We start from the raw sequence: 14,074 nt of genomic DNA, 5'->3' as shown, positions 1-14,074 counted from the left end.
ATTAATTAACTTAAAAAACAGCCTCTGTCTAATTTGTTCATGAGTAATACAAGGCAGGTGGAAAAAAATGAGAAGTGACCTACATCACTGATAAGCATTTAAAAATCTGTGTGAATAAGCTGAGTTCTAACTTGAAAATTGGTTCTCCTGAATACTACAGTATTATTCAAAATGAAACTGGAACGAAGGTAATTGAAACATACTCTTCTAAAAATTCACATACAGATTTCTGACAATGTTCTACAGCATTTGTTCCTGTCAATGTGTCTCCATCTCCATCCAACCAAAAAAAGTACCCACAGATGTAATTAATAGAAAAGTTCTATTAAAAAACACAGGGTGTTACTTAAAAAAATCCTACATCTGTTCACTTGGATAAAAGAGAGAATTTCAGTGTACCTTTTAAGGAAATAAACTGATGGCAAAATACATAAAATAAATAACAATAATATTCAGTTTACCGTACAATAAACCTCACTGAAGTTAATCAGATTCTCTTGTTAATCAGATTATCTTGTTAATGGTGTGATATTGCCACAGTCCTTACATCAAGGAAAGTAACAGTCAAGAGATTTCTCATTTCCTTAAACCAACAAGAGTAATCAATTTTTTTTCTTTAATGCAGATTAAAGAAATAGGCTTGTAGAATCTAATGAACTAATGACTATTTTTCTAGTAATGATGCTATAACACCCAACCAGACTGTCCCGCCAGTTAACCTACACAATCCCACTTTGAAAGGGTGCGGAGTGTCTGGGCCCCAAATACAGCACAGAGCATGTTTTGTGAGGAATCAGAGCTAACGTAAGGTACCTGATACCTTCTAAGTACATTTTATTCGGCCTAAAACTGATAAGAAGAGCATCAACAAACCTTCAGAGCATGAGTCATCGCTGCTCACGCTGAGTCGTTCAGCATTTCCTTGAACATACTTGTTGTACAGTTTTATTCGTAAAGCCCAGCTAAGGTCTGGTTGCCTGACAGTATTCTTCAGCCGACGTCTTGCATTGGCAAACCAGTTGGATACCTGCACACAAATCAATGTATTAGTTTCCCTTGAAAATGATGCAAATAAACAAATCTAACTCATAGGGTTTTCGTGAGGTTTATGTAAGAAAACTGCAAGCAAGGGAAACATGAACAAAAGTCCATGAATACTATCCCAGAGCAGAACAGGAGCCTCAGACAGAAAGGCAGTTTCAGGCTTCCCACCCTTCTCAAGTGTTAGCAAACCCTCATTATGAACAAAGTTTTAATTAAGGTGTTCCCAAATCCTCCTTTTATATTAATCTTTTTGTTTGTTTTGTCTTAAAGATACTGGCCTGAACTTTTAATATGAACCTTTGATATACTGCTAATATCCTAAATTCAAATTAATAGGTAATGTTCGGTAATCTGCCTTTGACATTTATGTAGGCTATAATAAAGCTGTTGAAGAGAAAAAAAGAAACATTCTGAATTTGGTTACATAAAAGCCCAAATTCTCCCTCATGTTTTATCAGTACTCCAAGTATGACAGAGAGTGGGTATCAGGAAAGTCTTACACAGAATACAATGTACCAATGTACTTGCAGTCACTGCAGAAATCAACCATTTGCTCTACAGCACAGCAGTTTTTGTGAACTCTTTCTGTTGTGGAAGCCCTAAAAACCACTGAGGATTCATATTCTTCACAAGGGGATTACTAAACAAGAGACTGGCTTGTATTCCTTCTCAGCTGCACAGTGCTTTTTAAGAGTTTGACATTACAAAAGGGATGCATGTTGGTATCCTTCTAGCATACAGGGTCACCACAAAGGCTCAAACACAAGATTTCACAGTGTTTCAGGCACCATAGCAGCAAAAGAGCAAGTATAGTCATCTGAGCCAGCAGTGCTAATTAAACCACCAAGTGGGATGCATGTACTTCCAGCGACTTAACATGAAAGCATACCTAAGAAAATGCTGGCCTTGATTCTACTGTAACTTAAAAATACATAAAATAGGAAATACTTGATACTGACAGGGTGACCTTAGCATAACCTTACTACAAGAGAGAGCAGAGGCAAGCTACCTACACTCTAACAATATTTGTTTAATGATAAATCAGGTCTTAAAATGATATTTACTCCTTGCAAGAATAAGGGTATTTTGACATGACCTCTGCAAGACAGAGGTGGAGTAGCATTACTTGCAAAGGAGAATGTAAAGAATGTTGGGAGTCTATAGTCCCACTCACATCTTTGTGTTGTGAAAGTTCACATAGAGGAAGCTGGAGATCACTGCAGTCATATTCTGACCTGGGAATGATCATACCATTTAATTTATGCTAACCTGCAAAGCAAGTTAACACATAATTTATCAATACATGCTACCCCACCTACTAGAAAGCCAAACTGTAGACCTCAGTGCTGGATTTTGGCCCTAGTTTTGTCATCTGTCTATTGTAGCTCAGGTTGTATAAACTGCACAGAAGCATTTGGCTGATTATGCTGTATCAATAATCTCTTCTAGGGTGATTATGAGAAAAATAAACACTATCTGCTTAAAGGGAAAATGGAATTTCAGTTCAAACTCTCACCCAGAAATGAGCAATGGCACCTTTAGCCTGTCACCGTGATTTTACTTAATGTTTGCATGCAACAGGGTTTCACCAAAAATAACAGTGAGCCCTGTATCAGTGTTCGGGTGTCAAACACCTAAGTTTACACACCATGTAGTTTACTGCAACGGGTTAGAAGACCAAAACTGTATCTCACAGAGAAGAGTAAGTAATTTTCATTCTCTTCCAAGGCTACGAGTTTATATTCATCACATTGACACAGCAATCATTATAATAAATGAGAAAGGGTGGACTGGAATTCATCCACTTTCTAAAGCTGTTAACAAACTCACTCCAGACTGTTCAGCTGGCAGTCACCTGGCTGCTGCATGATTTAGTGTAACTCTGAAATCAAGTATGTAATGATAGAGATGGATCAATCCACAGTCTCACTGAATGTTACAGCAGTTACTGCAGCATCTTACAAAGCTGACAGCTTTCCAACCTCTCACGAGAAAAATTTCATTATGCTCCATTTCATTACATACTGAAATATTTCATCAGTGAAGTGCCATGTACAGAAAAGAAAGATGGGTAGTATTAGTGTGACTCATACATAAAAGCAATTAAATTTAGCAGGAGTGATTTTTGTATGGTACTCTTGGTTTATTTTGGGCTCATTCTTCCCATGCCAATGCTTTGCTTTCTGCATATCAATATGAAAAGATGAATCATATTTTAAGTCTTCTGCTATGAGAGGAGGAAATAGTAGTATTTGATCATTATTTCCTAATGAGACAAATATATTGTACCTTGTTCTCATGCTCTTTATGGAACAGATCATCTTAAGTGCCATCACACAGAACATACAGGTGCTCAGGCCCAGCATGAAAGGCAGGTCCTGCTTGACTAATATGATCCGCTTCCATGATGTCTACCTAGTCTTTAATAAAGCTTTTGACACTGTTTCCCACAGCATCCTCCTCGCTAAAACTGGCTGCTCATCGCTCGGACAGGCGTATTCTTCTCTGGGTATGCCAGATGGCTGGACAGCCAAGCCCAAAGACTGGTGATGAATGGAGTTAAATCCCGTTGGCAGCTGGTCACAAGTGGTTCCCCATGGCTCAGCTCGGTATTGGGGCAAGTTCTGCTTAATACCTTTATAAATTATCTGGATGATGAGATCGAGTGAACCTTCAGTAAGTTTGCAGATGTTGTCCCACCAAGTTGGGTGGGACCGTTGATCTGCTGGACTATAAAAAGGCTCTGCAGAGGGATATGGACAGGCTGGATTGATGGGCTGAGGACAATGGTGCAAGGTTTAATAAGTGCTGGGTCCTGCCCTTGGGTCACAACAACCCCGTGCAATGCCAACAGGCTTATGGAAAAGTGGCTGTAAAACTGCTCAGAGGAAAAGGACCTGGGGGTGTTGGTTAACAGCCGGCTGAACATGAGCCAGCTTGTGCTCAGGTGGCCAAGAAGGCCAAGAGCATCCTGGCCTTTATAAGAAATAGTGTAGCCAGCAGGGCTAGGGAAGAGATTGTTACCCTATACTCAGCACAGGTGAGGCTGCACCTCAAATACTGTGTTCAGTTCTGGGCACCTCACTACAAGAGAGACATTGAGGTGCTGGAGTGTGTCCAAAGGAGAGCAATGAAGCTGATGAAGTGGCTAGAGAGCAGTCTTATGAAGAGCAGCTAAGGGAAATGGGGACATTTATCCTGGAGAAAAGGAGACCTTATTGCTCTCTACAGCTACCTGAAAGGAGGTTGTAGTGAGGTGGCTGTTGGTCTCTTCTCTCAAGTAACAAGTGATAGGACAAGAGGAAATGGCCTCAAGTTGTGCCAGGGGAGGTTTAGACTGGATATTAGGAAAAATTTCTTCACCAAAAGGGTTGTGAAGCATTGGAACAGGCTGCTCAGTGAAGTGGTGGAGTCACCATCCCTGGAGGTACTTAAAAGATGGTAGAAGTGGTGCTTACGGACATGGTTTAGTGATGGACTTGGCTAGGTTAACATTTGGACTTTATGATCTTTAATGTCTTTTCCAACCTAAACAATTCTATGATTCTATGATTTTGAAAGCATCTGAGGCCAACATTTACAAGAGAAGCTTTCTGCTAAAGCAAAAAGCAGCAAACTCACTCCAGAAACACTTATTACAGGCTGCTCTTGGCTCCTTTAAAGCCAAGGCCAGTTTTGTCACTAATTTTAAGCATCCCAAAAGCTACCTTGTGCATCACATGGTCTTTCAAAAGTTGTCTGCCTGCTGCTGTAGGTCCTACTCACTACAAGTGCCTGTTTGGACCACACTTACTTAAGTATTACAAGAAGAAAAAATCAAAGCTGCCAAAAGCCATCCATCCTTTACCATGGTCCCAAGTTACACTACCATGAACTCTGAGAATAATAAAAGAAAACGAAAACAATGACTTACATAAAAGCCAGTGGGAAAATCCGTGTCTCAGAAACCTCACAAAGAACTAAGTATCTTGAAAAAAAAGGCACGATGAAACTCACTATTCTTGTAAAGTAACGATCGTGTAGTTCTTCAAAAAGTAAACAGACAAAACCCAAGGAGAATGATAATGAATGTGATTTCCAGCATTTGTATTTTATAGCAACTCAGTCATTTCCAAAGACCATCAGGTACTTATATTGGCATAATGAAATATTGGCCGTCTGATTTTACTTCAGAAGAGACTCTTTAGTTTTATTGTAATTTGTTCTGATTCACTGCTTAAGAGTGGCCAAAGTTTCAGAAAGGGAACAGAAATCAAGTGATTTTCCTCCTCTGGTAATCCAGATATGCCTTTATGAATCTGAATACTATTAAATCCATAGCAGCACATGACCAATATATCAATCCTAGTATTGCAAAAAGCTTCTCTTCAACAATAAGGCCATTCATATTTCTTCCTGGAAGGAATATACAGCCATCTTTCTTTTTTATTTTACTAGAACATCTGAACCAAAATTTAAAATAAAATAAATCAAGCACTGTGGTAGTAATACAAATGAAAATGTAGCATATTAATAGCATATTAATAGGACAAATTATTGGATTCTGAATTAGAATCTAATTGCAGTAAAACATAAAATGCCTTTTCAAACTATATTGCTTTTTTGGTTTCCTGCTTTGGCAGTTGGGGAAGTAGAAAACTTTGGACTGTTAGACTAAAAGCTGCAATAACATTTGCTTTGAGGACTCCTGAAGACGTCGTTGGCCTGCTCAGGAATAAGTCAGCCCAAAATTTGCCCCAGGTTTCGCTGCTACATATTATTAAGAAACAAGATGATTTATGATTCCTGTGAAATCCTACCTCCTTGAAAGAGTTTGACTTTCCTTCTGCAGTGCAGATGGACATGCAACAGGAACAGCCCTCCTGCTCGCAGGAACAGGAAGATAAGCCAAAGTATTTGTGAGATGGAATAAACTGGGTGATAACAAAGCTAATGAAAGTAAGCTGTGAAAGCTTACTTTCATGCAGATACTGTCCTAATAGTAACAGCAGAAAACAAGGCTGGATGTTGAACTCTTTGTCTCACAGAAGGATTGGTTTTATCTACGCTACAGTCCTGCAAAAGCTCCTTTGGATAGATGCTGCATACTGGAATAAGTTTCATTAGAGGAAAGAAAAGCATGTGGAGAAGAGGTACAACAATACCACTCACGACCAACATCATCTTCCAGGCAGCTGCTGAAGACTTTTTCTAAAGTCAGCAGTCAGGTGAAAACCAAAAAACCCCAACTATGAATTCCCTAAATGGCACTTTGGCAGAAACCCAAAGGGGATTTTCAACAGTACCTTCTGCCTTCCCTAGGGCTTCCAATGACAAGGTGTGAGCACATGAGGGATGCTGGGAAGAGGTAACAGCTGTTAGAGACAACAGCCTCCACAGGATTTGAAAGATGTGGGGGCAAGCATGCATTCCCAACCAAGAGCAAACACCACAGGACATCACTGAACAATGGAAGAAGAGTAGGAAACAGGAGACGCGTCAGGGAACGTAAAGGCATGAAACCTGGAGAAAACATCATACACCAGCTCCTGGTTTGCCAGTGATGTCTGGTGTTGCTAGATTAGAAAAGCAATCACAGGAGACCGTGGATGATGCTTTTGCAAAGCGGTCCTCCTGGGGCAGAAGCAAATCTTTCCAACAGATACCGAAGGCCAGACCCAAGCCTGCTTTCGGTAATACCGCTTTGCTGAAACAGCTCAGCCTTCAGGGAAGCTATTTCAGATGCGCCCAGTGTGACTGAGATCACAGCCTGGCGCTTGCTCTCTCACTCTCAGAAAACAAGAATTTTGATCTGGATTACAGTCTTGTTCTTTCTGGTCATCTGAAAAGTAGATATGGGGTGTGTGTTGTTTTGTTCTTCCAGGCTCAGGAATTACTTCTGGTGCCAGACATACGTATTTACCTCTTGTACATATACTATTGTATTTCTGCATTAAAAGAGCATTGCACCCAAATGACAGGAGAAACATCTGGGGTTTCTTTTAGATGGTGTGCTTCTGTAAATGAAGATAGATGTGCTGGTTTGCACAGCTCTTTCAGATATTAAAGTTTGTAGAAATAAGGCTACTGAATTCAGTTTCAGCGTAAATCCACTAGAGTCAGGGAGCTCTAACACACCTAAATGTAGCCCTCTGTGATTCCTTTTAATTTTATTCTACACCTTACACAGATCATAAAACTCTCTGGAGCAGTGGCCATGGCTCACTTGATGCTTTTATAGAGGCTAACACAGCATATCTCACATTCCCATCATGATTTACCAAAGCTGCCACAACTCCCCAAATGTCATTAGTGTGAAAGTCTCCCAATATGTATTCTGAGTGTATGTTTTAAGTCTGTAAAAAATACGAGAATGTTCTAAAAGCCACAGTCCAATAAAGTACTCCTATTGAATGCGGCATTGAATGAATAGTGTTTATGTAATCGTATTTTTAAAAGTCTGAGCAAACCTTTCATGTGTATTTTTTGAAAGCAAGAGAAGTTGTTTTAACTGTATCTTCCAGTTATAACTGGCATTTTCTGAGACATTAATATTATTTTTGTCAAAGCTATAGTGTTTTTTCTAGTGCAACAGTCTCACAGTGAGGTACTAAAGTGTAGAAGTTTCCTATTTTGCTGTTACTAGGATGAAAGTGCATAGCACCGGCTTTTTTTCAAGGAGCACTCAAACTAATAATGCTGAATTACCACCTTCTTTTTCTAGTATTTTATTCGTTCTCTCCATGTCCTTTGCAAAGTGACACATAATGTGTTAGTCAGAGTGCTGAGGACCCAATCCTGCAAACACATGTGTTTCATTTTATGCACCTAGCAGTAGCCTGCAGCAAGGAAATTAGATTACTCACAATGTATAAATCTTTGCAGCATCCAGACCTGAGATAGCATCACTCAGCAACTGAGAGCATTTAACCACCTACTTCAGCAGAGAGCCAGATGGCAACGAGAACAAAGAAGTGAGATTTATGAACATTTGCAGCCAGTTTTATGCCTCTTGCTGCAACCCAACTGCCAGTCATTCCAGTGGAGCTTTACCTGAGAGCAAAACAATTATTCCCCACATCTAATTACGCTATGATGACAATTCCTGTAAGACTGTGAAGCGCATGCTGCACCACTGCACACAGTTTGCATGGGAATACTAACAGCTGTGCAACAGGTGACGATTATTCTCAGAACAACATAACTGTTCCTATTCTTGGCCGTTTTCAAAAGGGAAAAGAGTAGCTCCCAACAGCTTCCTCAGCAACTCCTGTTCTGTGCGGAAACCTCCCATTACTCTTTTCTTTACCTGAAGATTTTTGAAGACTACGCAAACATATTTCCACTGCATTTATGAATGCGATTAAAGGACGAAGACCTTTTCCTAGGAGGGAAAGCACACACCTTTTGCGGACTATCTTTAGCACCTCCTCGGACAGGATAGCACAGATGTGGGGATTCCTGTTTGGGGGATACAGTCCTGCTGCCACGGAAGCCTTGGGGAGGGCAGAGGGACAGATGCGCACAGGATCTTGCTGGCCACACTGATGTGTCCCCTGATACCCCTGCTGCCTCTTGTTCAGGTCACAGAGGGGCTTGGGATGCTGCTGTCCCTTGTCCCTGTCCCTCCCCCATCCATGACATGCCCCGGAGCAGTCGCCGGAGGTGGGGGCAGAGGGTTCCCTTACCTGCACCAGGGTCATCTGGGAGCCGAGTGCTAGAAGGATCTTCTCGGTCTTGGTGGGGTAGGGGTTGTCGCGGTGCTTGTAGAGCCACTGCTTGAGCGGCCGCGCCATGTCCTGCAGCGCCTGCCGCTTGTGCCGCACCTTCCCGCCGCTCTGCCGCGCCCTGCCGCGGAGAAGGAGCGCTGAGGGCCGGGGCAGCGGGCACCTGCCCGGCCCCCCCTCCTCGGAAGGGGACCCTACTCGGAGAGTGTCGCAGCCCCAGAGCGCGCCCTGCCCGCATCCATCCCCGCCCGCGGGTGCACCCTGTCCGGGGCAGCAGAGCCCGGTCGCCGCGGGGTGTTCGGGTCTTCCAACGCCGCATCCCTCGCTCAGGAGACGGCGATGGCAGCGTCTCCCCCTGAAGCCCCGTGAGGGTCTGGGAGAGCGGACCCAGAGGGGAGGGACTGGGCCGGCGCTGGCCGCGATGCTGCTGCGGGCTCGGACGGCTCCGCTGCGGGGACTTCTAAGGGGTCCTCCGCCGCTGCAGGGTTTGAGTGTTCCGATGCTTACTATGCCCGGCATCTGAAGGCGGGCGGGCGGGCGGTGTGTTTACAGAGGTGCTTTCCAGGGAGAGTAGGGCCCGCCCCGCACGGCCCCGGTCCCGTACCCCCGAGAGAATAGGGCTGCGGTGCGGGCTGCCCCGGAGCCAACCGAGGCCGAACCCCGCCTGAATGTTTTTGCTCTCGGCATCGAGCACCTCCCGGACTGCTCCCCTGCCTGCAGCCGGCGGCAAAGAGCGCTCCGGAGCAGCCGCCGTGCCGTTCCCAGCTCTGCCGGAAGCGAGGCGAGGCGGCCCGCAAAGCCCGAAACCTGACGGGGGAAAAGGTTAAAGTAGGGGGGACAAAACTCGGGTACCGTTAAAAATAAATAAATACATTTTTAAAAAGGAAAAGGTTTCCTTTTGTTAAAAAAAAAAAAAGGCAGCTCGAAAATAAAAGCGAGGGAACAAGCCCGGGGAATCAGCGGGAAAACCCAGAGCAGGGCTGGAGCCGGCAGCTCGCGCGGCGGACAGCGCTGCGCGGAGCGGCGCGGAGGCTCCGGGAGGCGGCAGCTACCGGCGGCGGCGGCAGGGGGCGCTACGGCGCCGTGCCGAGCCGAGCCGAGCCGGGCTGAAGCAAGCCCAGCCGAGCCAAGCTGTGCCGGGTCATGCCGGGCGGTGCTGTACGGAGCCCAGCCGAGCTATGCCGTGCCGTGCCGTAACGAGCCCAGCCGCTGTCGCTGCCTCGTCCAGGGCTCCCTCGGCAACCCAGGTTAGCTGCGATCGGCAACATAACCTGCTAGTTCTATCAACGAGCACCGCCGTTAGAAGTAGGAGCTGATGCAATCATTAAGGTGGAAATTCGGCAGTAAAAGCAGCTCCTCGGGGTTTGTGCCTCCTGACTATCCTCCTTAGTCTAGTTTATAAAGCTGACCCGAAATGTCCTGTCCGAGCTCGCCAGTTTAGCCGTTCGAGTTAGGGCTTACAAGGCACCGGAACTAACACGTCCTCTGCTCACCACCCATTTCACCTGTTCCAGCACACAAAAAATGAGCAGCAGGCGGCTCAACCTCAGCTGCCTCTTTAGCAAAACCGATCCTAATATCACCCTGCCCAGCCCTTGACTGGCATGGCGCTAGTCCGTTTTAAATCCCACCTCGGGGAACGCACCGACAACGCAGCTCCCTCCCGTCCGTTCGCTCAGCGCGCTGCAAACCCGCGGGACGGCGGAGAAAGTGCCGAGAGCCGCGCAGCGCCTGCCCGCCTCGGCCCCGACCGCGAACTGGCTGCCCCGGCCCCGCGGCCTTCCCAGCCACCGGGTCTCAACGTTCCGCCTTGCGCACGTATTTTGGGGAATTTAATTACATAAAGCGCCCGATCATACTGGACAAGCCCCGGTTTCCCCGGTTTGTTTTTGTGTAGAGGCAGAGAAAGGAAGGTCAAACACCGCAGGACAGAAGCGCTCTGTCTGGCACATTCCAGCCCAAACGGATGCCTCCGCATCACCTACTGTCGGAATTTCCCACCATAGAGCTGTGGAATGAGAGTCCCAGGGAGAACGGACCCGCAGACGTGGAGAGAACCCATCTAGAAACCCATCTCGCAACCGCAAAACCGGCTCCGGGGCGGCCGGGAGTGCCGGCAGCGGCACACACAGGGCCGCCCCGCGGAGCCGGTGCGCGGCGGCGAGCGCTCGTCATACCCCGTCCGCCGGTTGCGCAGGCTGAGGCTCTCCTTGATGGACGGGCTGTCGGGGAGCAGCACCTCGGCGTGGTGCGGCCCCTCCACAACCCCCACGTAAGGCCGGCCGCTCCGTTCCCGCTCCTTGGCGTCCTCCTCGAACAGCACCTGGCCGCTGAGCTTGCTGAAGACGATGGTGTTCATGGTGGGGGGCTGGGGGCCGCCGTCGGGCTGGCCGCCGGCTCCAAGGTGCGGTAGCTCGCTCTGCGCTGCGGGGAGGCGGCAGCGGTCACCGGGCAGCCGCGCCGAACCGCCGAGACCCGCTCGGGGAGACCGGCGGGGGGGCAGCGCGGAGGCACCGGGCGCCGCCTGCCCACCCACGGGGGGGGGGCAGCCCGCCCCTCCCACTGCCCGGCCCGCTCCCACGCCCCCCCCCCCCTCCCCTCCTTCCCAGCCCCGGTCCGCTCCCGCGGCCCGGCCCGCTCCGCTGTCGCTCGCACCTCACCGCCAGCCTCCGTCGCGCTCCTCGCTCCGTGTCGCAATAGTTCGGAGCGCGGGTTTTCCGTAGGGTTTGGTGTTTCTCTCTCCCCTGCTCTCTCTTTCTTTCCTTTCTCTCCCCCCCCCTCCCCCCCTTCCCTTCCCCTCCCCTCCCCCGGAATGGTTTTCCCCTTCCCCCTCCCCAAGGGGGGAGGGAAACAAGTTGTTTTTAACGACCACCAAATGCGCAAAGCCGCCCAGCCACTCACGCTGCCGGGGTCGCCGCTCCCCATCCCCCGGGGAGGGTGGCACGGCCGATAAGGGTACCCCAGAGCCCAGCGCGGCGTCGGGGGGCGGTGCGTGGAGGGGAGGCAGGAGAGCGGCGAGGGGAGCCGAGTGGACATCAGTGAGCGGCTGGACATCCCCGGTGTGCAAGGGGAGTCCCCCGGGAAAGGTGGCTGAGGACACCGCCTGGGGTCATGCTGCCAGCGGGAGAGAACCCCGTCGGGGACGCGGGGTGGGCGCGGGGCACTCCCGGCTCGGCAACAGCAGTGTGGGCAGCCGCAGCCCTGCACCGCTCATTAACGCTGGTGTTTAATGGAAGCGAACCAGGAAACATCTCCCCCCCCACCCTCTTCCGTCTTCTCTTGTGTGTGTGTGCGTTCCCCCCTTACAAGGTTATAAATTAGACCGCAGTCCAAGCCGGGAGACAGCCCCATTCCCTTCAGCATCCCTGGCGCGGTCGGCGCGCTCCCGCGGAGACGCGATGCTCGGTCGCCTGCGAGCTCTGCGTGCGCCTCCGGCCCGATCCCATGGATGTGCCCCGGGTCCCCTGGCCCCTTGCTGCCCTGAGGCGCAGCAGCCCGGCCCCGGCTCCGCCGGGCTTGACACTGCGGTTACTGTGCGCAGAAATGAAGAAGATGGCCACAGTCAATATTTACAAGGATGTAATTCAGACGTTATTTGACCGCCGCGGGTGAGCGGGGCGCAGCCGTCTGAGCCCGCCGGCGGGCGGACGTGCGCGGCGCGGGCTCCCCTGCGAGCAGCCCCCCATGGCACCTCGCTTCCCCGTGGGATCCCTGTCCCCGTCCTGGTCCCCAGGCTGGGGGACCCCTTGACCCCGAAGGACCTGAGTCTGCACAGCCGCTACCGGCTTTATCTCTTCCCCTCTCCATCACCTTGGCCTCATTTCCTCCCGTGCTTCCACACCAGAGAGGCCACCGCGGAGGGGTACGCGGTTCTGCGCGGCCCTCGGCTCTGGAGCGGCGGGGCCAAGCTGGCTGGAGGCTGCCGTCCTCCCCGCCCTGGAGCCGCGGCGCTGGCAGGCACCTGCTTGCTACAGCCCCTGTCCCGGTCACCTCCGCCTGCAGCCGCCTGCCCCCTCCAGGGCTCTGCCGCTCGGTCTCTGACCCGCCTTGGGGTACTTTCTGTGACCTACTCCTCTGCCTGTACCCCTCCGTCACGGCCGCTCTCTGCGACATCACACAGCCACAGGCGCTGGGAAACGGGTTCCCAGGAAGATGGGTACCCTGGAGTCGTGCGTTACCGACCCGATTCTTATTTCTCTGGTTCCAGAAGAGAACCCAGAGGGAGGCTGGGGAAGAATGTGCTGAGGATGTCCCATCATTAAGGGACAAACCCCTCTGTCCCCAGGACGGGAAAAAGAAATCCACAAGCAACTTGTCACCAGTCCCCGGCCGAAAAAACAAAGGATAGAAATGAGTGTAAATAGAGATGGTTTCTGCACAGCCTGTGCCTCCCACGCTTTCACGGGCTTTTGGGCAAAGCCCTTTTCAAGGCTCCTCCTCAGTGCATGCCCTGCCCAGAGAATTCAGAAATAGCTTGAGGGTGAAGGGGGACACAGGGGGACACAGTAGGATGAATGCCTCTGTGCTAATGTGCAAACATATTAGGAGCTTGCTGCAAAATACCCAGCCATTTCCATGCCCAACTGAACTGTTTATGACCTTGGAAATACTGTTACTGTTATTACAGCAAAAAAAGGCTGAGGAAGCCTCGACCAAAAAACAAGCTCCTCAGGGCTCCTGCTCACTCCAGCAAAACATGAAGGTGATCTCAAGCATTTGCAGCCTTCAGACAAGCATTTGCCCTGTTGTGTTCCCATTCCCTGCTATCAGCCCTTCTGGCACAGCAGGGGTGAGCCCCTCTGGCAGGGCAGGCACAGGCTCTGGCTTGCAGCTCCCAGTGGGAGGCACAGATTGAGTCTCTGGGGACCCTGCAGGCTGAGGCAGCCACTGGAGCAGGGTCAGACCATGCACTGGCAGGGTGCAGAGCAGGTGCCTTTGGAAGAGCATCCCCTCGTGCCTGCCTGCCACGGTGAGATGGATGTCCATTCCCTGTGTGATGGCCCAGGAGGAATCAGGAAAGCGAAGGTAGCCCTCCCGTGTGTCTTCTGATCATGGTGCCGCTTGGCCATGGGTTTGTGGGATCAGTGCCTGCGCTTGCAGGGTGCCTGACTGTCCTCAAGGACACCTGTGATCCGTAGGAGCAGTGGAGGTGCATGTTGCCTGCCCGCCCGCCTGCCCAGTGCCAGGCAGGGTATGGGCAGCCAGGGCAGCAGGTTGCTGAGGGCCTGGCAGATCCCACACCCGCACCCAGAATAAATCACAGCAACAAGAGCCGAAATCAGCATTTGGAAAGCGGCTCTGGAAAAAAACAAGTGTCTGCGTGG

The 14,074-nt window shown here is 49.6% G+C and overlaps 1 protein-coding gene across 3 annotated transcripts in view; it reads right to left on the bottom strand.

The window, feature by feature from the left end:
• The window catches only part of MKX (mohawk homeobox), a 48,481-nt gene extending 36,957 nt beyond the window's left edge, over window positions 1-11,524 (bottom strand). The window contains exons 1-4 of one of the 3 annotated variants that reach the window (XM_062633544.1): window positions 11,411-11,524; window positions 10,928-11,174; window positions 8,712-8,871; window positions 874-1,027 (exon numbers count right to left, since the gene is read on the bottom strand). In XM_062633544.1, the coding sequence (XP_062489528.1) occupies window positions 874-1,027; window positions 8,712-8,871; window positions 10,928-11,109 (496 nt within the window). In that variant the 5' untranslated portion in view covers window positions 11,110-11,174; window positions 11,411-11,524. Of the gene's footprint in view, window positions 1-873; window positions 1,028-8,711; window positions 8,872-10,927; window positions 11,259-11,410 lie in introns of those variants that run through there. The other 2 variants (XM_062633546.1, XM_062633543.1) reach the window with 2 other exon arrangements.
• Window positions 11,525-14,074: the final 2,550 nt, after the last annotated feature.

This window comes from Pezoporus occidentalis, unplaced genomic scaffold (assembly GCF_034315485.1).
Source record: "Pezoporus occidentalis ecotype Australia unplaced genomic scaffold, CSIRO_AGI_Poc_V1 ctg40, whole genome shotgun sequence".
NCBI classification, from domain to species: Eukaryota; Metazoa; Chordata; class Aves; order Psittaciformes; family Psittacidae; genus Pezoporus; species Pezoporus occidentalis.
Note: the sequence above shows the minus strand (reverse complement) of the source record. Positions and strands in the feature narration are given on the sequence as shown.